The 19742-nt window shown below is 32.1% G+C and overlaps 1 protein-coding gene across 2 annotated transcripts; it reads right to left on the bottom strand.

The window, feature by feature from the left end:
- Positions 1 to 5086: 5086 nt before the first annotated feature.
- On the bottom strand, positions 5087 to 8397 carry LOC128169636 (ATP synthase lipid-binding protein, mitochondrial-like). Of its 2 annotated transcripts, none has more exons than XM_052835752.1 (5): positions 8304 to 8397; positions 8064 to 8130; positions 7380 to 7442; positions 6223 to 6319; positions 5087 to 5321 (listed from the first exon to the last, which is right to left on the bottom strand). In XM_052835752.1, the coding sequence occupies exons 2-5, from the start codon at positions 8109 to 8111 to the stop codon at positions 5158 to 5160; spliced, it is 372 nt and encodes a 123-aa protein (XP_052691712.1). In that variant the 5' UTR covers positions 8112 to 8130; positions 8304 to 8397; the 3' UTR covers positions 5087 to 5157. The 2 variants fall into 2 exon arrangements, with proteins under 2 accessions (XP_052691712.1, XP_052691718.1); XM_052835758.1 differs by lacking the exon at positions 8304 to 8397 and adding an exon at positions 8232 to 8295.
- Positions 8398 to 19742: the final 11345 nt, after the last annotated feature.

The following is a 19742-nucleotide window of genomic DNA, read 5'->3' as shown; positions in this document are numbered from 1 at the left end:
TGTATTCTATTTTGCGTTTTTGGCGGAAAACGGCGTCCGCAAAATCAAGTACATTGCTAAATGTAAAATATATATAAGTCGATAAAAAGGTAAATTCAGAAATGCGGTAAATCAAATCCATGCTAACTTGTTGAAAAATTATATTCCGCCAAATAGTGTACACCCTAAATATAGTGCGTTTACAGTATTTACGGTGACATTCCAACTACAAATGTACACGATTTTTTTTATATTGGTATGAAATAATTGTAAAAATGAATCAAATACAATGTGCGGGCGTGTGAAAGGGAGAGAAAGAGGGGATTGTGTTTGATTTAAGGTAATACATAGGTAAAAAACCTCTTTATATTGCACGTTTATTTTGTCAAATTACGACGTCCAAATTCATGCTATACATACCACGGTATTAAAGCAATTCTTATTATATGTTAGAAACTGGTAACCATCTGCTCTAAATCACATTGTATTCGATCGTTTCATTTTTACAATATTTCAAATCGATAGAAAGAAAATTGTTGTTATAATGTCCCCTTCAATACATCATCATCATCATCATATCTCTCTTTTTCTTTCTCTCTCTCCCAAACTTGCGTATATACTTTGCTATGTGTTGTCGCTGATAAGTTTTAAGGCATCTCTCTCTCTCTCTCTCTCTCTCTCTCTCTCTCTCTCTCTAAACGTCTGAATATCATTTAATGAAACAAATTTGAAACATTAAAAAAATATAGGAATTTACATCACTTACTTACATAATTATATAATTTTTGCAAATTTCGGATAATCGGCTTAAAAATTTACAGCGGCAATCTAAAACATACATACAGGTAGTTATATTTTATGGTTCAAAAATTTATTTCAATGAATTTATTTTCACTTTTATGTAGTCAAAATTGATATTAGCGTTGTTTAGATTCCGTTTCGTTTCGTTTCGATATTTGGTTTCGTTTTCGTTTGGTTTCGTTTCGATCGGTTTCGTTTCGTTTCGTTCGATTTCGTTTCGTTTCGTTTCGATTTCGTTTCGCACTTTACAGGCGCCCGAGAAAAGAACTCGTTATTTCGATTTATTTTGTTATTACGAGAGAAGACCTCGTTTATAAGAAGGTCTCTTAAATACGAGTTTTTTAAATAAGATCTTATTTCGATTTAACTCTTTCATAATTACGAGAAAATATCCCGTTATGATAAAGTGCATATTAGTTGTTATTTGATTTATTTTTGCGAAAAAATACATACATAATGAGTGTTACTCGCTCATCAGATCGAAACCTCCAACTTGATTTGAACTCTCTCTCAGTCTATTTTTTCTTACCACGAAGGTTAATTCAATTTTGATTATCTTTAAATAACAACGCCATGATCATTATTTACGGATTTCTAAATAAAATAATCGGATTTGACATTTTATCTCATATTATAATTAATAGGTGGAAAAAACTTCACTTTTACTTATACTTTTCAACGTATATAACAATACCACTAAAATAATTGGGTTTTTTTTAGATTAACATTTAAGAGTCTGAAATCAAATAATCCTACATATCTATAAATTGGTCAATAAATTTATTGATCAATCTGCATTGCTCCTCCTTTTAAAATTTTTTTTTTCACCAATTTAATGAATTTCTTAATCTATGTTCATCCATTTTACATACAGAGACCCAGAGAGTACATGATTGTAGAACAATAAAACGCAGCGTTTTATTTAGGTCTTTTCTCGTAATTATCTAGATCTTTTCTCGTGTTAACGAGATCTTTTCTCGCAATAACGAGATAATCAACTCGTAATAGCGAGATCTTTCCTCGTTAAGATCTCTCGTTACAACGAGATAATTGACTCGTAAGAGCGACTTTCTCGTAATTACGAGGTCTTTTCTCGTAAAACCGAGATAATTAACTCAAAATAACGAGTTTTTTCCCGTAATTATGAGATTTTTATTTGTGGCCCTATTCGTCTTTCGTAAACCAGCTACAGCAAAATATATATAAAAAAATAACCTTTGATCCACCACTACACCATACAACCTCCATACGTAAATTACCGTTACAGTGGCTCTACGTTTCGTGTTTAAAAGTCAAACAATATATTTTTGTAATCTTCAATATAAAGGCCATATTATACACCAAGAGGCCACCAGGCCTTTAGTTTAAACAATATTTATTCATTATAGATTCAAGTACATTTACATGATGATAATTACAATTGTAAGATCGGGAAACAAGCCATAGGGCTTATATTAATCCCTCTCTTGCACACACTGCAGAAATGAGAGGTATGAAATGAAATGTAAGTACAAGGAACAAAATAGGAAAATGTGTCAAAAGTCAAAGTTGGAAACACGTTTTATAAGGTAATGAAAAAAAGTCAACAAAATAAAATATCATGAAAAGAATATTACAATATATTCGTTGGTTGAACACCAGAACAGAAATATAGTATACATAATCACGTGTTAATGTTCAAACACATCCATACAAAAAAAAAGTGGCTTTATTTCTTACACCAGTTATGTGTACGTTTTCAGTAAAATTTTAACTCAATACATGCTAACACATCATAGAGATACCGTAGGATTTTTGCCGATTTCCATTAATTATTGTCATAAATATAAATATAAGTGGTGGGAATAAGATAAACAGGCAACCGAAAAAAGGTATTATTATTGTACAACAATCTACGTGATATTATGATTGCTGAATCTTTTACTCTCAAGTATAAATCTTTGTACGGTGTGAAAAAATTGTTCATTTTCTACAATACTTAGATAATTAGATCCGTAGAGTAGTAAGTTAGGGTCTGTAGAATTTGCAAGTGTGTTTATTGTTATATTTCGTATTGTAGCATATTTTGGACAATGCAAAAGGTAATGATCAGTGTTTTCTACTGACCCACACGAACAAAAAGGGGATGGACAAAGGTTTCTGTTGAACATATAAAGATTTAAAGTACTACATTCTAAACGTAGTTGAGAGTGGAGTATTTGACCTATGCGAGACCCTATATGGCCTTTACAGTCACTCGAGTACCTTAACCATACACAGACTTTCGAGGAATCTCATATATACATTTAATTAAGCTACATTTTTGGATAAAACATTGTAATAAAATATTGTAATGACCACTCTCGGGAACCTGGAATCTTGGAACAGGAACTCTGAAATATATAATTATGGTGAAAAACTTTAATATGATAAGATGCTTGATTGGATATTGAAACTTAGGCGCAAGACTCTAATGATAGAAAATAATTTTTCAATAATTTGTTTAGCGTCAAAATAGCTTTTGCGTGTGTGTATTTTCATTAATAAACTCATTTAAAAATGGGTAGTATACATATTTTACCGTTTTACCTAAACATCCCCCTACCTGCAGTATTTAAACCCTCTACCCTCTGGATCATGAAATTTACTATTTTCGTAGAGGGTTTTATAGTCTTTAAAAATACGCAGACAGTTTTTATTTAGTTTCAAAAAGGTCAAGACTTTTCTTTAAACATTTATATACATTATAACCATAATTGACCATTTTGGCGACATCCTGCAATATGAATCCCTGACCCTGGGGTCATAAATATAACAATTGTGGTAGGTGGCTTTATATACTATCAAACATTATACGTATTAACACTATATGACCATTTGTGCCCAACCCGAGAGTCAAAACCCCTACCCTGGAGACATGAAATATATCACCTTAGTAGAGGGCTTCATTGTCTTTCTAAATATGCAGTCCGTTTCTGTTAAAAGCCAGTAGAAGTAAAGAAATTTTTTTCAGGTGGCTCACTACACCGTGAAATATTTTCTCAAATCAGCAGAAAATTACTTGATTATGATAAATATCATAATGGATAAGAAGTATTTAAGTCTAATAGGCAAAAAAAAATGTCTAATTTTTGATAAAAAATTACATTCTCAAAAATTTAATTCAGTTAACATGAACAAAAGCTCCAGCTGGATTCGAACTCATTATTTGCGGTTCTGAGGCCCAATACTTTAACCACTGAGCTACGAAGATATACAACCCAAACAAACGACATAATCAGTTTAACAAAGCATCTAAATCGCCATCTTGTGACGTAGTGTCTTAAAAAGTATAAGTCTGAATGTAGTGAGGTACCTTAAACATTATAAACATTTACACATAATTATATGAACCATTTTGGCCCCTACCTAGTTAGAAACCTCTATTTTTGGGGTAAACAAAAAATTACAATTTTGGTAGGGGGCTTTATGGTCTTTCTTAATATGCAGTCAGTTTTTCCTTAGTATCAGCAGAGGTAATGAAGATGACTTGAAACAATACATGCACTTACACTATATGACCATTTTGACTGGAATGACTCTGGTGTGCAAAAAATTTTGTGCATCATTTAGTATATTACAATTTGACATTCCAGATTTCTTTGGCATCAAGTGTCTATATTATTTCTATGCACACTCAAAATTTTTTTAACGTCTGATTTAATCAATGTCGATGTGTAATCTTCATTTCTTTAAAGATATTTCATTTAATGTTTGAAGGAAAGCAAGATCTCCCCCAATTTGAGCCATATCAGTTCATGGTGCACAAAAACCTCTCTATTATGTACTAACATTCTATGAAAACAATCTTGAAATAACTTTTTTTTTCTTGAAGTTTTGATACTGCCCAGCATAAATATTTTCAAGCACTTTCATTCAAAGAAGCATCAATGTGCGCAATTTATTTTGGTTTGCTGATTTCATCTATGTACAAAGACAAGTTTTATCATCCTTTACCTCACGCAATATCTTAAATTTGCATGCAAAGATTCATGAATTACCAGCTCAACTATTTTTCAGTATTTTTGTTTGAAGTTTCTTTTCTTTCACTGTCCTATCATTAAAACATTTGAAATCAATGTTAAGAAAAAAGTCCCAAGATTTCTCCAAAAATACGTTTCAACAAGGGTTTACAATGGAAAAAACCCATCCATTCAGAATGTTTCAGAACACCCCGAGCAATTTAACATTAAAATCCAGGTTCCATTAAGTTATGTACACACATATTAACGTATCTTGGCATTTTTTTTTCAAAATTATTACTAGACGAAACAAGACAGGAGAGAAATTGTGTAGTTTCACATGTTTATTTATATCATAACATCTATCAAACTCTTCCTGTTAAGTCTTTTACAATACCTAGAAAGCAAACAAAATACCAGCTGCCAAAAGGAAACAAAAGAGACCCATGGCCTCTGACAATGCAAATCCTAAGACAGCATAGGTAAATAGATTGTTCTTCAATGATGGATTCCTGGCATATCCTATGATCAGACTTCCAAACACTGTTCCAATTCCAGACCCTGCAAACAAATAACAAAAATATCAGCATCTTGTATTAAAGTCTTTTTTATTTGAAAACCTTTATTATTAAAGGATAAATCCCCCCCCCCCCCCCAAAAAAAAAAATTGGATAGATGTACGTCAAGTCACTACAGTAGATTTTTTCAAATAAAGGACAACTGAGTAAATTTTGATTACTTGAACATGAAAATCAAATGATAGAAATTGAAAAATGTTCACATTAACCCCCCTCCCCCAATTAAAACAATATAGTCTTGTTTGCTTTTTAATGTCAAAGTTTTCAGTGACAGATGAGTAATTCATGATAGAAAAGGAGGATAACTCAATTTTCATTTTTGGCGCATGACAATAAAATTAACTTTATGTGGCAGGAATTGACTTGATGCAGTGGTGCCCAAAATACTTTAACATTTTTTGGCCTTATTTATGGCATTATGCAGATGATAAAACATTAGTTACAAGAAAAAAAATTGACCAAAGCCTCAAAAGAATAGGAACAAATAATTATTATTTGCTTCTGAACAACAAATATTTGAATGAGAAAGATCAGATCTATTTGCATAATAAACATAATAGACAAAGCTGCAATTTTTTTGTTTATTTTTTCTTTGAATAAATTTTTTTTTACTTATTGAAATGCCCCAAAAAACAAATACCATTTTTGTTTCATAAATGTCTTTTAATTTTGAGTATTATGTAAAATAACTTTCATAATTTAAACCGTTCCACCATGCCATTTCTCTCTGAGCAAAGCTGAGTTGGGTAGACAGTGTGTGGTTGTGCATTTCATAATATCTCCGCAGAAGCTCACATCTACATTTTATTTTCAAATCATACATGTATCTGTCCGCCTACTTGCCATATTGGCATGATTTTGTTAGGATCTATAAATTTCCTTACCAGATCCAGCTGCACCTACAGCGGCTGCTCCAGCTCCGATGTATTTTGCAGCTTGATCAATATCCTGTCGTGTTGCTGTTGTTCTAAACTGTCTCGTCTACAATTTAAAATTTATGAATCGTCAAAAAACAAAAGTATTAACACCCATTCTGTTAATTTTCTTTAAAGCCCTTTAAGGAAAACTACAACAAAGAACAAAGTTTCCTCAAAGTCTAGAACCACAAACTGCAGAGCTCTCTCATAAACAAGGGTGCACGACAACTTAAGTTTTGTGATAAATGAAATATCACTTTTCTGTTACCACATTTATATTTAGCCAGCTAGAATTTAACATGCCATGAGCTGTGAATAAATCACTTTCTCAATACCATCGAAGCTTGAGGCAATTTTTAAGAATCTTTGGTGCTTAAATATTCAGACTGAAAAAAATTAGAAATTGCATTTTTGCAAAATTGTATCATATTTCAAAGCACTTTTGATGGCCAGAGCTAAATTTGAAAGTGTATTTTACCATTTTAACCAACAGGCATTTGTGTCATCTTATTCCCTCATCAGATTTATCGTGACAAAATTAAATGTTCATAAAACATTATTCAGAGGATGTCTATCATATCTTTGTTGATTTTAGTCATCATTTGATTGTCTTAAAGCTTTCATCTATGATGTCAGAGACACTGTAATGGGCTAATTCCTCCAATTTTGCAAACAAATGAAAATATTGCCATTTTCCCAAAATATTTTGCCTTAAGATGTATAGAGCGGGTGTTTGCTTAAGAATGATACTTTACATGTTTTATTTATTTATAAAATAATACGTATCATAGTTACATACTTATACTTTATTTATAAATATCTCTCTTTCGAACTTTAGTTTTGGGGGCAAGAAATGCATAATACCGCATATGTTACTTTTTCATTATATTTGGAACAATTGCAAACATTTTTGTTATCTCAATTTTACATTCTATTTCAAAAATTTGTAAGGCAGAAATCTCATATTAAGCTGGTATAAATTATCAGTAATAAAAAAAATAAATTGCAATAAAATGTTCTTTGTGAACAAAACACAATACACTGTTGTAAAACAGCATGATTGAATTGAATGGAATCTAATATTTATGTTAATGCTGTTGTGCAAATAAAGTGATGAAAATTACCTCAAATCTCTGAGCCACAACGGCATTGGTCATTGGTCTAGTAAGGTTGACAGATGCTCCTCTCTGTAAATTAATATCATAGAAAATTATCATATTGTTGTTCCTAAATTAATTTCAACTGTTACTATGCAATACTAAGAAAATTTACAGATAAGTTAGGAGGGAAACTGTTTGAAAATGAAAGTTACACTAACAAAGGGAAATAATTTTCAAGAATGTGAAAGCTATTTCTCACAACTTTAAAACAAGTGTTTGTGTCTGCAAAAAGTCACCAGATGTAGAATAAACATATCTAGAATCTTAAAATGACAGTTTGCAGAGAGAATGAAAGCTCCTGCTTGTTTACTTTTCTAAAGAACAAGTCTATACCCCTCCTGTCAGTGTCAATGACATGACCTTGATGTCACATTCTAAAACAATACTATAGATTTACCCATCCTCTATAAAACAAAGAAACACTACGGAACCAATTACTGAATTCCTTAAAACAGTTGCCATTCAACAATCATACTTTATCAGTATTTTTCATAACTGTCGGACTATGCACTTTACACAAAAGACATTCAACTCTTGAAGTCGATTGATCATCGCCTCTCTCATGTAATGACAATCAAACACTTAACAGATCAATATTTCAAGCATACATCAAACTTAGATCAATGCAAAAATATTGTAAATACGTACCATGCATCTTGCAGCAACACCACAGGAAACAAATCTTACACAGCTCATCTTGATTCAATGACCGGCTCTGTCAAAAAAGAAAGAGGCCTGTGAAATGGTTTATCCTGCAGGATAAATCAGTGCACGTATTTGCAACAATGTCACTAGAAAGACACAAGAGAGGCATACGCTTATCAATTTGTTGATGGGATAAGAAACGTTAGATATAAACCCGATTTGATTTGCCCTTGAATTACTTACTGTGTATCCTCCCAAATCTGAGTTCCGCTGTACACATGCGCACGAAAGCGGAAATGGTATCTAATACATACACTTCTTTCGGGAAACTACGGTTGATTCCGTCGGCTACATGTTAGTATATGCCGAGATATACCGAGTGAGACATACGGCCCCTGAGCGTTACGATTGGAATAACATTTAACTGGTCCGCTGTCTCCAGTTTGATAACGCGTCATCAGTGACGAGATAACTATGTTTAGACCTTCTCGTTATCCCCACAAGCTCATTGATATAAGAATGTTTTGATCAGCATCTAGGTTATATACACACGAGGAAAATTATACACAGCGGTTTAATGGTTCAAATTTTATTTGTGTGAGTGTGGTATGTTGGGGGGGGGGGGGTTGTAAGTTTCAATTTCAATTCAATTTCAATTTCTTTATTAACCAATTAAGGGCCCTCAAGGGGCAACATGAAGACTGTTGACATACAACATCCAATGAACATAAAACATTCAATAAACATATACAAGAGGGAAAGAGCTGGATGATTTAAAGAACTATGACAGACATGAACAATTAAATAGTATATATGTATATATATATATGTATAATAATGTATGTTTCCATACATTCAATGTAGTGTCTTCTATATATTTATGTTAAACACCATACATAAATATGTCAAGATACAAATGCACATACAAATTTGAAATAGTTTATCATATGATTGAAAAATAAAAAAAAAAATAAAAAAACCCAATATTTGAATAGGAAATACAAATTAAGGCAATGCCTTTTGTAAGTGTACAACGTATGTAGAGGCGGATCCAACTTTTAAAAAAGGGGGGGGGGGGGGGGGTCCAATCGATGAAAATCAATACGTGTAAAATTCAGTGCAAGTTAACATTTTACTTAATTTTCCGTGGGTAATTAACAAACATCTTTATCTCGTCAATATAATAAGTCCTGCAGATTTTTATTTACCCATTGTTAAGCGTTAGTTTGATTTTGGTAATATGATTTGCAGAATATTTGTATACATGCATTTGTATATAGGTGCGCTGTGCACAGCGGTGTAGATGCAATATCATATTCAGTAAAGTTTAAAAAGTTGTACAGAAAATGCCAATTACACCCTTTAAAACTCCCCCCCCCCCGCCTCTCCACTTTTAAAAAACTTTTTTAATACCGACACTTGAAACAAATTCTTCACTAAAAATCACGTTTGCGTGGTTTTAATCAAAGACAAGAAGTGAACCACAAAAGGTCCTAGTTCTACCGGAAGTTTAACTGCATATTTTCACAAGACACATATAAATTATATACTTTTTTAATTTACAAAGATCACTTGCGTTAATAATAAACCCGCCCCTCTTCTAGAAATTGATATAATATGAGACAACTAGGTATCGGTAATGAACACAGAAAATTGGCATTTTATGAATGACATTTTAAAATAGGACCCAATGTATCAATATAGGGTTAGGGACTATTGTTTACTTATCAAGAGTCAGAAAAATATCGCTGTAACAATTTCATTTCGCAGTTTAAAGCTGCTTGGTCCGATTTTATATCAAATTTTATGCACGCTATTAAACGATGGCTATGCTTAGTATATTTATAATAATAGACATTGCAGTAGTTTTACCCGTCAATTATGCCAAATTTCAATGAAGAAAAATACGTACAAAATTTGCAAACAAAACAAACGACATTAAAAGGTACTGCGTTATTTCGCCTCATGTTCAATTTCACCCCTGACGACGAGACGGGTATGGTTGTATTACGAATTTGACATCGCTTTAAATAAAGGTCGAAATGATCAGACAAATTACAAATAAACATGTGTACGTTTTGTTCGCTAATATTTCTAAAGTCTGCTTTCTTTACAATCGATGCATAGCGTGCGGGTTGAATAACCCCAATCATTCGGGGGACGAAACCAAGCGGTTTCCTTTTCTAAACATTCCCGTGATGCATTTTGGTTTGTTTTTTCGTTTGCCCAAAGAGAAATTATTTTTATTTACTTTCAATATTTCTAACTTTGAAAGGAGACTGATTCTGCTTGTGTAAATAGGAGAAAGTCCATAGCTTTTTAAGATATATGATTTGTATGGAAAAAAATCAGATACTGTAATTACAAAAAAATCGGACCAAGCAGCTTTAAAATACAATTAAATTTACATCACATTGTATCCCAAATCTCTTGCACGTGCCATGTACCTGCCTTGCAGTTCGAAAATCTTTACAACAATCAAAGAAACAACGGAAAAGCTCAAAAGAGTGATATTGCCATTCAGATTTCAACAGTTTTAATGGCATTTTTTTAGTACTTCACAATTTGACTTATCACGAACTTCTTAGTATTCTGAGGATTAAAACAACGTCGATAAAATACTAGTTTAGCTTCAGTTGTTGATCAAATTAATTAAATTAGAAATGAACACGAAAGTTCCATTCCTTATAAAAAGCAGAAATATCCGCCATTATATATTGACAGCGAATATTCATATACAGTACTGAAATTGCTAATCTAGTTTGGTGTAATGTCCAGAATCCAGCATAGAGCGAAATTTCTATTTTGTACATGTACATGTAGGAGAAGTCGATGTTTAGCAAGGTTACTGAAGATCGATGATCGAATTCTTGGAGTAACATTTGAAAAAAAAAACAAACACATTTCTTCAAATTTATTGAGACAAAATTGTTCGACGCATCAAAAAAAGGGGGAAAGAACACGAGAACATACCATCCAATTCATAAGTGTGTTTTAATATGTGCTGTTATACGACCATGCAGCATATGTAATCAACTTTCGTTTGCGGCCTTTTCTGATAATAAACTTTCTCAGTTGACTAAATCTCATTATTTCGCGTATATACTGACATATCAGCATTTTAGCAAAAAGTAGACCATTGCTATTCCCAGTAGACACAGTTCTCGTTCTCTGAAATGATGGCGAGATCCAGCAGATCTTAACATATTCAATGTATCGCGTGAAATAAACATGAATTGTGCATCAAACTGCACATGATTTCACGTCAGTTTCTTTTACCGTGAAATTCACGCAAGGCACAATTGGCCGTGTACAGAAAAACTCTACTTCCTGCTCCTGGTGCTTGTAGTTGCGAATTCAAATTTGCGGTTTTGGTTGCTGCTTTTTTTGCTGCATCTTGATCGCAAGGTGCTTGGAAATTACTGAGCATCTAGATATTTGTTCCATTTACTGCAAACGATGAAAACAACTACGAAAAAATTTTTCTCGTTATTTATTTGTGGCATATGACCTACATGATAGGAATCACAGCATCCACTTTCAGGATTGTACCGCCAATCACAAAAACAAAACAAAGAACTATGTGCGGGATAAAGTGTTTTTATACCCCAAAATACAAAGTTATGATTATATAGCTCAAAAATTTTATATTCATAAGTTATATTTTGTTTGCTGACAATTAACAGACACAACTTTACATTTTGTTGACAGTGTTTATTTTGGAAATTACCGTTCTATAAAGAACAGATGAGAAAAGAATATCTTGCAAAAAATTTATTGATACGGGTATCAAAGAAATTTTTCGACCAGTCAGAAACGCCAATATCTTATCAAACTAATAAATATTGAATGATCAAAATATCTTTACGATATGACGGTTTTTCAAATTATTAAAAAACGGGCGCAGAAATTAGACGTTATCGCCTACAGTTCTTTTTGGGTCAGTTCCTCCTTTCATCTTTTTCAGAGAGCTCTAACGGATGGTTTTCGTAATTTTCGGAGCCCCACAAAGACTGTTTTGTTTAGATAATGACGTCACTTTTTTTCGCATGCATAACACACTCTGTTCATTCTCATTTATAAAAGATTACCGTATGATAACCATTTGACATGTAGGAGGTCTAAAACCATCGATAATGCGTTAAAATAATAGGCAATAATAGCAATCGAATTTGAATCTTTAAAATAAAGACTTGTTCAAAAAGTATCAATTTTAACAAACTTGTTCAGAAAGTATCATTTTTATTAACTCTCGATTGAAATCATAAGCATCCTTGTAATTTTTTTAAATTACATTTATTATTATCATTATTTTAAAGGTTTAAGAAAATCTATTGGTTGAAGTTTAATGATTAAAACATTTTGTGGTAAAACAAAAACATAACAAACCGAAGATTTTGCCTATGTATAGGCTTTTTATTAGTTTATAGCTTTTACTGGTTGTTTTTTCCGATTTTCTCGGAATCGACGCGATTTTTATGAGAACTTCAGGCGTTTGTTTAAGACCTTATTCTAATAATAGAGGTCCGCTGCTAAGAAAAGATGTGTTTTGGTATATTTAGTACAAACACGTTGTTTGTAAACAAAGTACGATAAAAACATTCATAATGGGATTGGTTTTAAAGCTAGGGAGAGACAAATCGGTATCCTGCATGAATAAAAATTTTGTACATGCATGTTTGTTAAAAATTTATGAGCCCTTGAAAATTCGACATATTTGTACCAAAAATAAACTTTTTAAACCAGGATTGTAGAAAAAAAAAGGTGGACATTGATGACGTCATTAAGTATAATTGTAGTCGCCAAAGCTATCGCGTTGTCACCCATGAATAGATGTTTCTAAAGGAACGTCTAGTGAAAACGGATAAACCAAGCCTAGCTAGTTTTAAATTATTTAGCGAGTAGGTTAGGGCGGCTGCCATCGCATTATACAAAGAATTGTCGCATTTTATTTCCAGGATTACTGTACGTATTGGATTCAATATGACGCAGAAAAATTTAACACTGGCTCTAGACATTTTATTGTGGCAGGAAAAAGTTCAGTGCAATGGCATTTGTACCAAATAAAACGGCTTGTAGAAAACCAATTAATTTCTTTCTTTCTTTCAATATGTTATCAACATATGGACTGACCTTCAAAGTAGGTGACCTCAGAGGAGTCTTCTAAAAGTACAAAATATTAAGCCCTTTAAGAACGCTCGATGGTCATGGCCATTTTTAGAGTATTTTGATCTCTCCAAGATGAAGAGCTCTGTATACCGATATGGGAAAATGATCAAATTTTGAAGCTAAAGTATTTGAATATTTTCTTTTCTAAATGTTAGTTTATGGCCATATCATATTTTAAAGTTTAAGGCAGATCTGATGGTGCATTTGTTAATCATCCAGCCTCCCTAATGTTACATACATTAGTTTAACAGAGGCAAAAGTAATTTATTGTGGTTTTCACTCAGCCTGATTAAAATATCACCGTTCTCCTTACACTCGCCAGGAAAGGGGTGGGGGAGGGGGGTTAACCAGACTGTTTTTCAACTTACAGGATACTTCTCTTTTTTTGATAAACATCAAATTGTCTAGTCTGTCGGAAACACGAAATCTTTGGATTACTCCTGTCTAAATCAAACAGGATGTGATCGAAATAAACAACCAAACATCCCATTAGTTAAAACAAGGACCGACCCCTTTACATTTTCATTTACATGAAGTTCAAAACAGTAAGTGATTTTCAACAGGTTAAAATTATAGTTTTTTATGAATTTGATATTTTTTTAGAACAAGGATATGAACTAATTAAGCTTGAAGTGGCACAAGTTTTCACTCAGAACTCTTTCATAATTAATTTGATATTGTGCTATTCGTCATTAATGTGAATTTGTTTATATTACACGTAACTCTCTTTAACTTACTTCAAAAATTTAATTTTCAAACATATATAGTCTGATGTCTCAATATTTTATCGATCTTTTATATCTCAATCAAAAAAAAACAACAAACAAACAAACCGAAAAAAAATATTTTGACTGTATAGCTTTCCTAAACAAATGCTCAACCATTTATTTTTCTTAAAATTAAATTCCAACTAAACGATTTTAATAAAGATATATCAATCAGTATCAACTTCCGGACCCTGGACCATGAAAGATATCTCAGACTGAAGTAGAAATTTTATATAGAACCATTTTAACATGGCCTTAGACTTTCAGTGCGATGTAACTATCTATTTCCTGCGTCATAACAAGTTAAAAATGACGCGGGTTCAAGCGAAATATACACCGATTGCGTAGTCTTAGCTCAAAGGCTAGACAAACCTTGTTGATTTCAAAGAGCCATAGCTGAAATACCAGCAATGAAATAGACAGGCCTACGTCACAATGCTGTTTGACACAACTACCCAAAGTCCAATCTATTGTTAAAATGGTTCTAGTCTTTCATCAAATATAATTGACAATTGGAATATGCACGTATAGGTATATAGCAATAACACATTGGAAAGCTGTCCTTAATTACATTTTGAGCTTTGTTTCTATGTATATTAATGATAACATTTCTTTTTACTAGTACTAGTAGTGTATGTAGAAATTTTGACTTTAAGGAGGCTGAATATGGTTCACAAATTAACCACCAGGCCTCGGGGCCATTAAACTTTAACGAGCTTACTTTTGATCTAAGTCTCACTTTCACAGAAGGAACCTATAGTGGAAAAGTGAGACTGAGATCAAAAGTGAGCTCGACTAAGTTTTATGGCCCCGGGGCTCGATCTGCCTTAAACTTTTAAACATGATATTTTTCGACATAAACTGTCATTTAGAAAATAAAAAATTCCAAATAAGTTAAGCTTTTTAAAAAATTGAACATTTTCCTGTTTCTTTATACAGAGCTCTTCGTCTGTTTATACAGAGCTCTTCTTCTAAAGGAGGTAAATATAGCCTAAAATGGCCGCGACCATCGAGCCCTCTTAAGTAAAAATAGTACACTGTCTTAATTAAAAGACAAAATTGAAATATTATTTAAAGCGTTTTGAAATAAAGTTGTTAATTACAAATTTAAATCATCATATTATGATAAACGATCATTTTATTCAAGTCCGAAATTGCTTCATGATCCTGGGGCCAGATCTACCTAAAATGTAAGTTACTATTTGTTTAGCAATAAACTGTTATTTTGTAAAGAAAAAATACACATTTTACCTTTAAAATTTGGGTATTTCCCTAAATTTTGATATAGAGCTCTTCTTACAAAGGAGGTCAGTACAGTTTTAAAAATGGCCACGGCCATCGAGCCTCTTTAAGCCTCCTTCGTGAACCTGTGGATATTGTTACTATTAGAGACTTACCGTGTAACTCATATAATGGAAAATCAAAAAGCAGTTTTTCTGTTTCTTTAGATTGATTAACATGACCAAAAATTATTTTTTTTAACAAAGTATGAATAAATGTAAATCAAATATTGCTATTATTATCATTACCCCCAACAGAGCAAAAAATACTGCCATGGATGTTTTTAGAAAGAAAAAACCAAAAGCTATATATAGACTATTTTCTTTTAAATCAAATTCATTTCTTTTCAACTGAATCGCACATTTATTACACGACAATGACATTTACATCTAAGTAGTCGTGTTATTTTTGCATTATTAATTTTATTGGTTGTATGGATATTTGTAGAAAAAAAAATCGCACATCTGCATTGCCAGAAGACATAATTTGTATACACATATATCACAGATTTTATCATGTTTGATAAATTTAGAATTAGGATGTGTTAATAAAATAAGATAAAAGCCTGTAGTCAGTTTTATTCCACATGAACAAAGGCCGTTCTTTTTAATAAAGGGAATTTCTGCATGATTTTTACAAGAAATTCCTTTAGGGGTGCCGCTATGGGACATGCTTTGCCTTTACATGATTGAATGTTTTATTATGTGTTAAAACAGAGTTACAAAAGCTGGATACTCGGAAAAGAATAAAGGAAGTCCTGTTTCAGCGGGATTTCCATCCTCACTGTTTTTGTATTTATTTAATATAGCCCATTAGCCCATATATTCCTTTTTTGATCATAGCCTAATTTACTCTTATGTCATTTAAAACCTGCTTTAAAACGATTTCTAATCTATATATATGCATGCTCGCTCTCTCTCTCTCTCTCTCTCTCTCTCTCTCTCTCTCTCTCTCTCTCTCTCTCTCTCAAATGATACAAAGAGAAATTGTAATCAATTTTCAGTCTTAAGACTCGGCTGTGGACATATTCTTTCTGACGATCAGAATGCCATATCCGATCAGCTGGACGGATTGATTTTTACCATTATAACAAAACTCACCAGCAGAATCATGATGAACTCAGAGCGGACGGATAAACAAAGAGTAAAGACAAGTGGCTGTAAAAGTAAAGTGTGTGATAATGATGAAGAAAACGACAACTTTAGCTGCTGTTCCACGCACAATAAATTCGATTCACAATTGTACACAGAACGTCAGCTGAAGTTGAGGCCATTACACCTCACTCGGCACACGAAAACAATTTACTTTGTGTACAGCCCAGCAGTTTTAAACATTTGTCCATTGCGGGGGATACATTTTAATTCATAGCATTAAACTATTACGTATATTACAGTCCTCTTCAACGACGGGGAATTTCTCGTTTATTTATAATTTTCGACGCACAAGTTCAAAAATAACTGCGCATTTTACTAAGTCATTTACGAAGTTATCGAACCACATGTGATTAAAAAGGCGTATCGTAAATTTTCAATTGTTCTAGTTCAAGAATGACGTCATTGGAAACATATCGTACGAAGCGGATTGCGTAGGATCAGCCTCTCTAGTAACACACGTAAACTGTTCGCTTGCAAAAATAGTAAAAATCGATATCGCGGGATATGTTATGTGAATGGGTTTGTAGGAGTTGTTCATTTAATATAGGTGTTAGATCGTGTCTTTATAATTGTTAAAGGAGTGTCCGTCACGATTTAGGGCTGGGTCTGCCACACAACGTACCACGTTGTTTTCATCCTGTTAATCCTGAACTCCTTTGTTGAAAAAAAATGATATACATTATATGGACCATCGCATGTCATCATATAGATAGAGAATTGAGATCTAAAATGGATTTACATACTATATCAAGCCTACTCAACACATAAGTTGACTATAACGAGCTTTATCCAATTCAATGCCCGGAAATCAGTATGGTTAACGTTATGTGCTGGGGGTGGGGATGGGGGGGGGGGTTAACCATAAATGGAACGAAAACCAATTCTTGGGGCGTGTGGGCGAAACATCTGATTTTGGGGGGTCAAAATCGATATCTTTGCTGTCTTTCTAGATTTATTTTTTTGGTTCGATTTGTTCCACGGTTGGGATTATTCTCTTCAGGTTTTTCCGAAATCTTATAGATTAGGGAATATATTGTTCTTTTTAAAATTCTGTTTGCTTGATTTAGTTTATCTTTAAGCGATGGATCTATTAATAGAGGAATCTGGCTGACTTTATAAGTGTGGATTTTAATCGTTTGTTTGAGGTTTGTACTGAATTAATATGATCACCTATTAGTAGTTAATTCAAACCCATTGTTTGTTTTATGGTTTTTTTTTTTTGTTTTTTTTTTTAAATCAAGATACTAGGCATTTCGATGCCCTGTATGCATTTGGATTTTTTTATTTTGTCTCGAATTATCAGATTAAACCTTTTATGTACGTACATTAACTATTTCAAATATAATGAACATTTAGCATATACTCGCTATGTTTTGTGATATTTAAATTTCATTTATTGGTTCACGAGGTTACATGAAATAAATGTACTATTTCGACCAGAAATACCTTGTTTTTTCATAAAATTGCTGAAGGATTGTAAATACCGAAATACAAAATAAGTATTTATATTATATTGTTTAATTTTGTATTTACGCTAGCCCAGTAAATTGAAATTGTCTTATTGTAAATTTTTTGGTTGATGTAAATACAAAATTTACAATATTACATTGTGAATTTTGTTCTTACACCCATTAAGTATATCTAAACTATATTCTTTAAAAACAGTTTATTTACAGCAAATATCTACACCAACCTAGTAAAACTTTACGATATTACAATAGGCTATAGGTTAACAGTATTAAATTTGCTAAAGAGAAAAACGAATTCGCTAAAGAAGTTTACAGCAATCATTTTTTAAAAAGTTCATTATCCTAAAATTCGTAATTTTATTACATGTGTATTTCGGTTAGTGGTTTGAGACAGGCTCCATACATTTTCATGCTTACTCATTCCTGTACAATGTTGTAGTACATGTAACTATTAATATATTCATCTTAAAACCGTTATTTTGCCGTAATTCATTTTGTTGTAAAAGTGTGCTATTATGATAATATTATGTATGATGATCGAGATTGAAAAAAAAGTTTTTTTCCCTAGAAATAAAAATTCTGCATAATGGAATATGTATAGCAACTTAACAGTACAGGATGATAATAATGTAATTTTGCTTTAATTCAAATTCTCACACAAACTTGACATTCTTATCACATTTCTTGTCACTGAAGTTGCAAAATTACAAAATTTCAAGAAAATTTGCACATAAAATTTAAGCTCTTATTGCTTTAAATATATGATAAGATGCGTAAGATGGGTAGTCTCTCCGTACATGTATATGTATTTTTCAGAGTTTTCGTTAGTGAAATTGCTATATCTACTGCTTCAGAAATGTCTAATACAGTGTACATGTATATATCAAAGGAATATATTTCTTCATACTATCCTTTACGAATTTTCAATTTATAGTTTAGATTGAAAATAAGTGAAAGCCAATACCAAAATATTGTTTAGCAATTTTGTACACTTGACCATTGGGAAAATTATTCACATTATTTCAACATATCTTTATAAACTGATATTTAACCTTTAATTAATTCAAACTACATGTATTATGTAATACAAAAATATTTGTCATTTTCATTGGCTGAAAGTACACTACGTGGCATTCGTCCGCGGAATAGAATATCGCACGCTCGGTCGATTATTACTTTCTGTGTCTTCGGTCGATATCACTTGACATTTGTCCATATAACCACATATCGACCTACAATTGAGTCCATAATTGAATAGTAACAGTTATGCAGACTGGCTGTTCAACAAATTACCAACTGGGTCATCCTTTTAAGATTTTAAATATGATCATTTGCCATTAAAGATATCATGCAGTAAAGAAAAAATCTAAATATTTTAGGATAAACATTAAGAAAGCTTCAATATCTTAAACAGAGCTCTTCATTAAAAGGGGATAAATATAATCTTACAATGGCCGCGACTATCCAGCACCCTTAAACAATTTACATTCACAAGATTTAGCAAGTTGTAACAGATATGTGGTAACCAGCACGTTTTAAATCTAAATATAATCAATCCACCGGATTTCATTATTACATGTATGTTGTGAATACAAATATTTATAATAAAACCTGTTAACTATAGTCCAAGGAAATTTTACAGCCTGTTCATTTTCTTTCTGCAATAAAGACAGTAAAACATAAAAGTAGTAGTAAATTAAAGAAGTAAGACATAAGTTATAATATAATAATAATATATTATATCATATATTATAATAATATAATAGTAAGTAAATAAGTAAGTAATTAAGTAATCGTTTATTATCGTGACATTGTGCATTATAATCATTGTAATTTATTCTG

Source organism: Crassostrea angulata, chromosome 1, assembly GCF_025612915.1.
Source record: "Crassostrea angulata isolate pt1a10 chromosome 1, ASM2561291v2, whole genome shotgun sequence".
Classification (NCBI taxonomy): Eukaryota; Metazoa; Mollusca; class Bivalvia; order Ostreida; family Ostreidae; genus Magallana; species Magallana angulata.
Note: the sequence above shows the minus strand (reverse complement) of the source record. Positions and strands in the feature narration are given on the sequence as shown.

What these genes read in the sequence shown, in the direction of transcription:
- LOC128169636 (XM_052835752.1), bottom strand. Translation starts at nt 8,111, where the DNA reads ATGAGCTGTGTAAGATTTGTTTCCTGTGGTGTTGCTGCAAGATGCATG. An exon ending in GTGTTGCTGCAAGATGCATG is followed by an intron (nt 7,443 to 8,063) that starts GTACGTATTTAC and finishes ATTAATTTACAG; the next exon opens with AGAGGAGCATCTGTCAACCT. An exon ending in TGTAGGTGCAGCTGGATCTG is followed by an intron (nt 5,322 to 6,222) that starts GTAAGGAAATTT and finishes ATTTGTTTGCAG; the next exon opens with GGTCTGGAATTGGAACAGTG.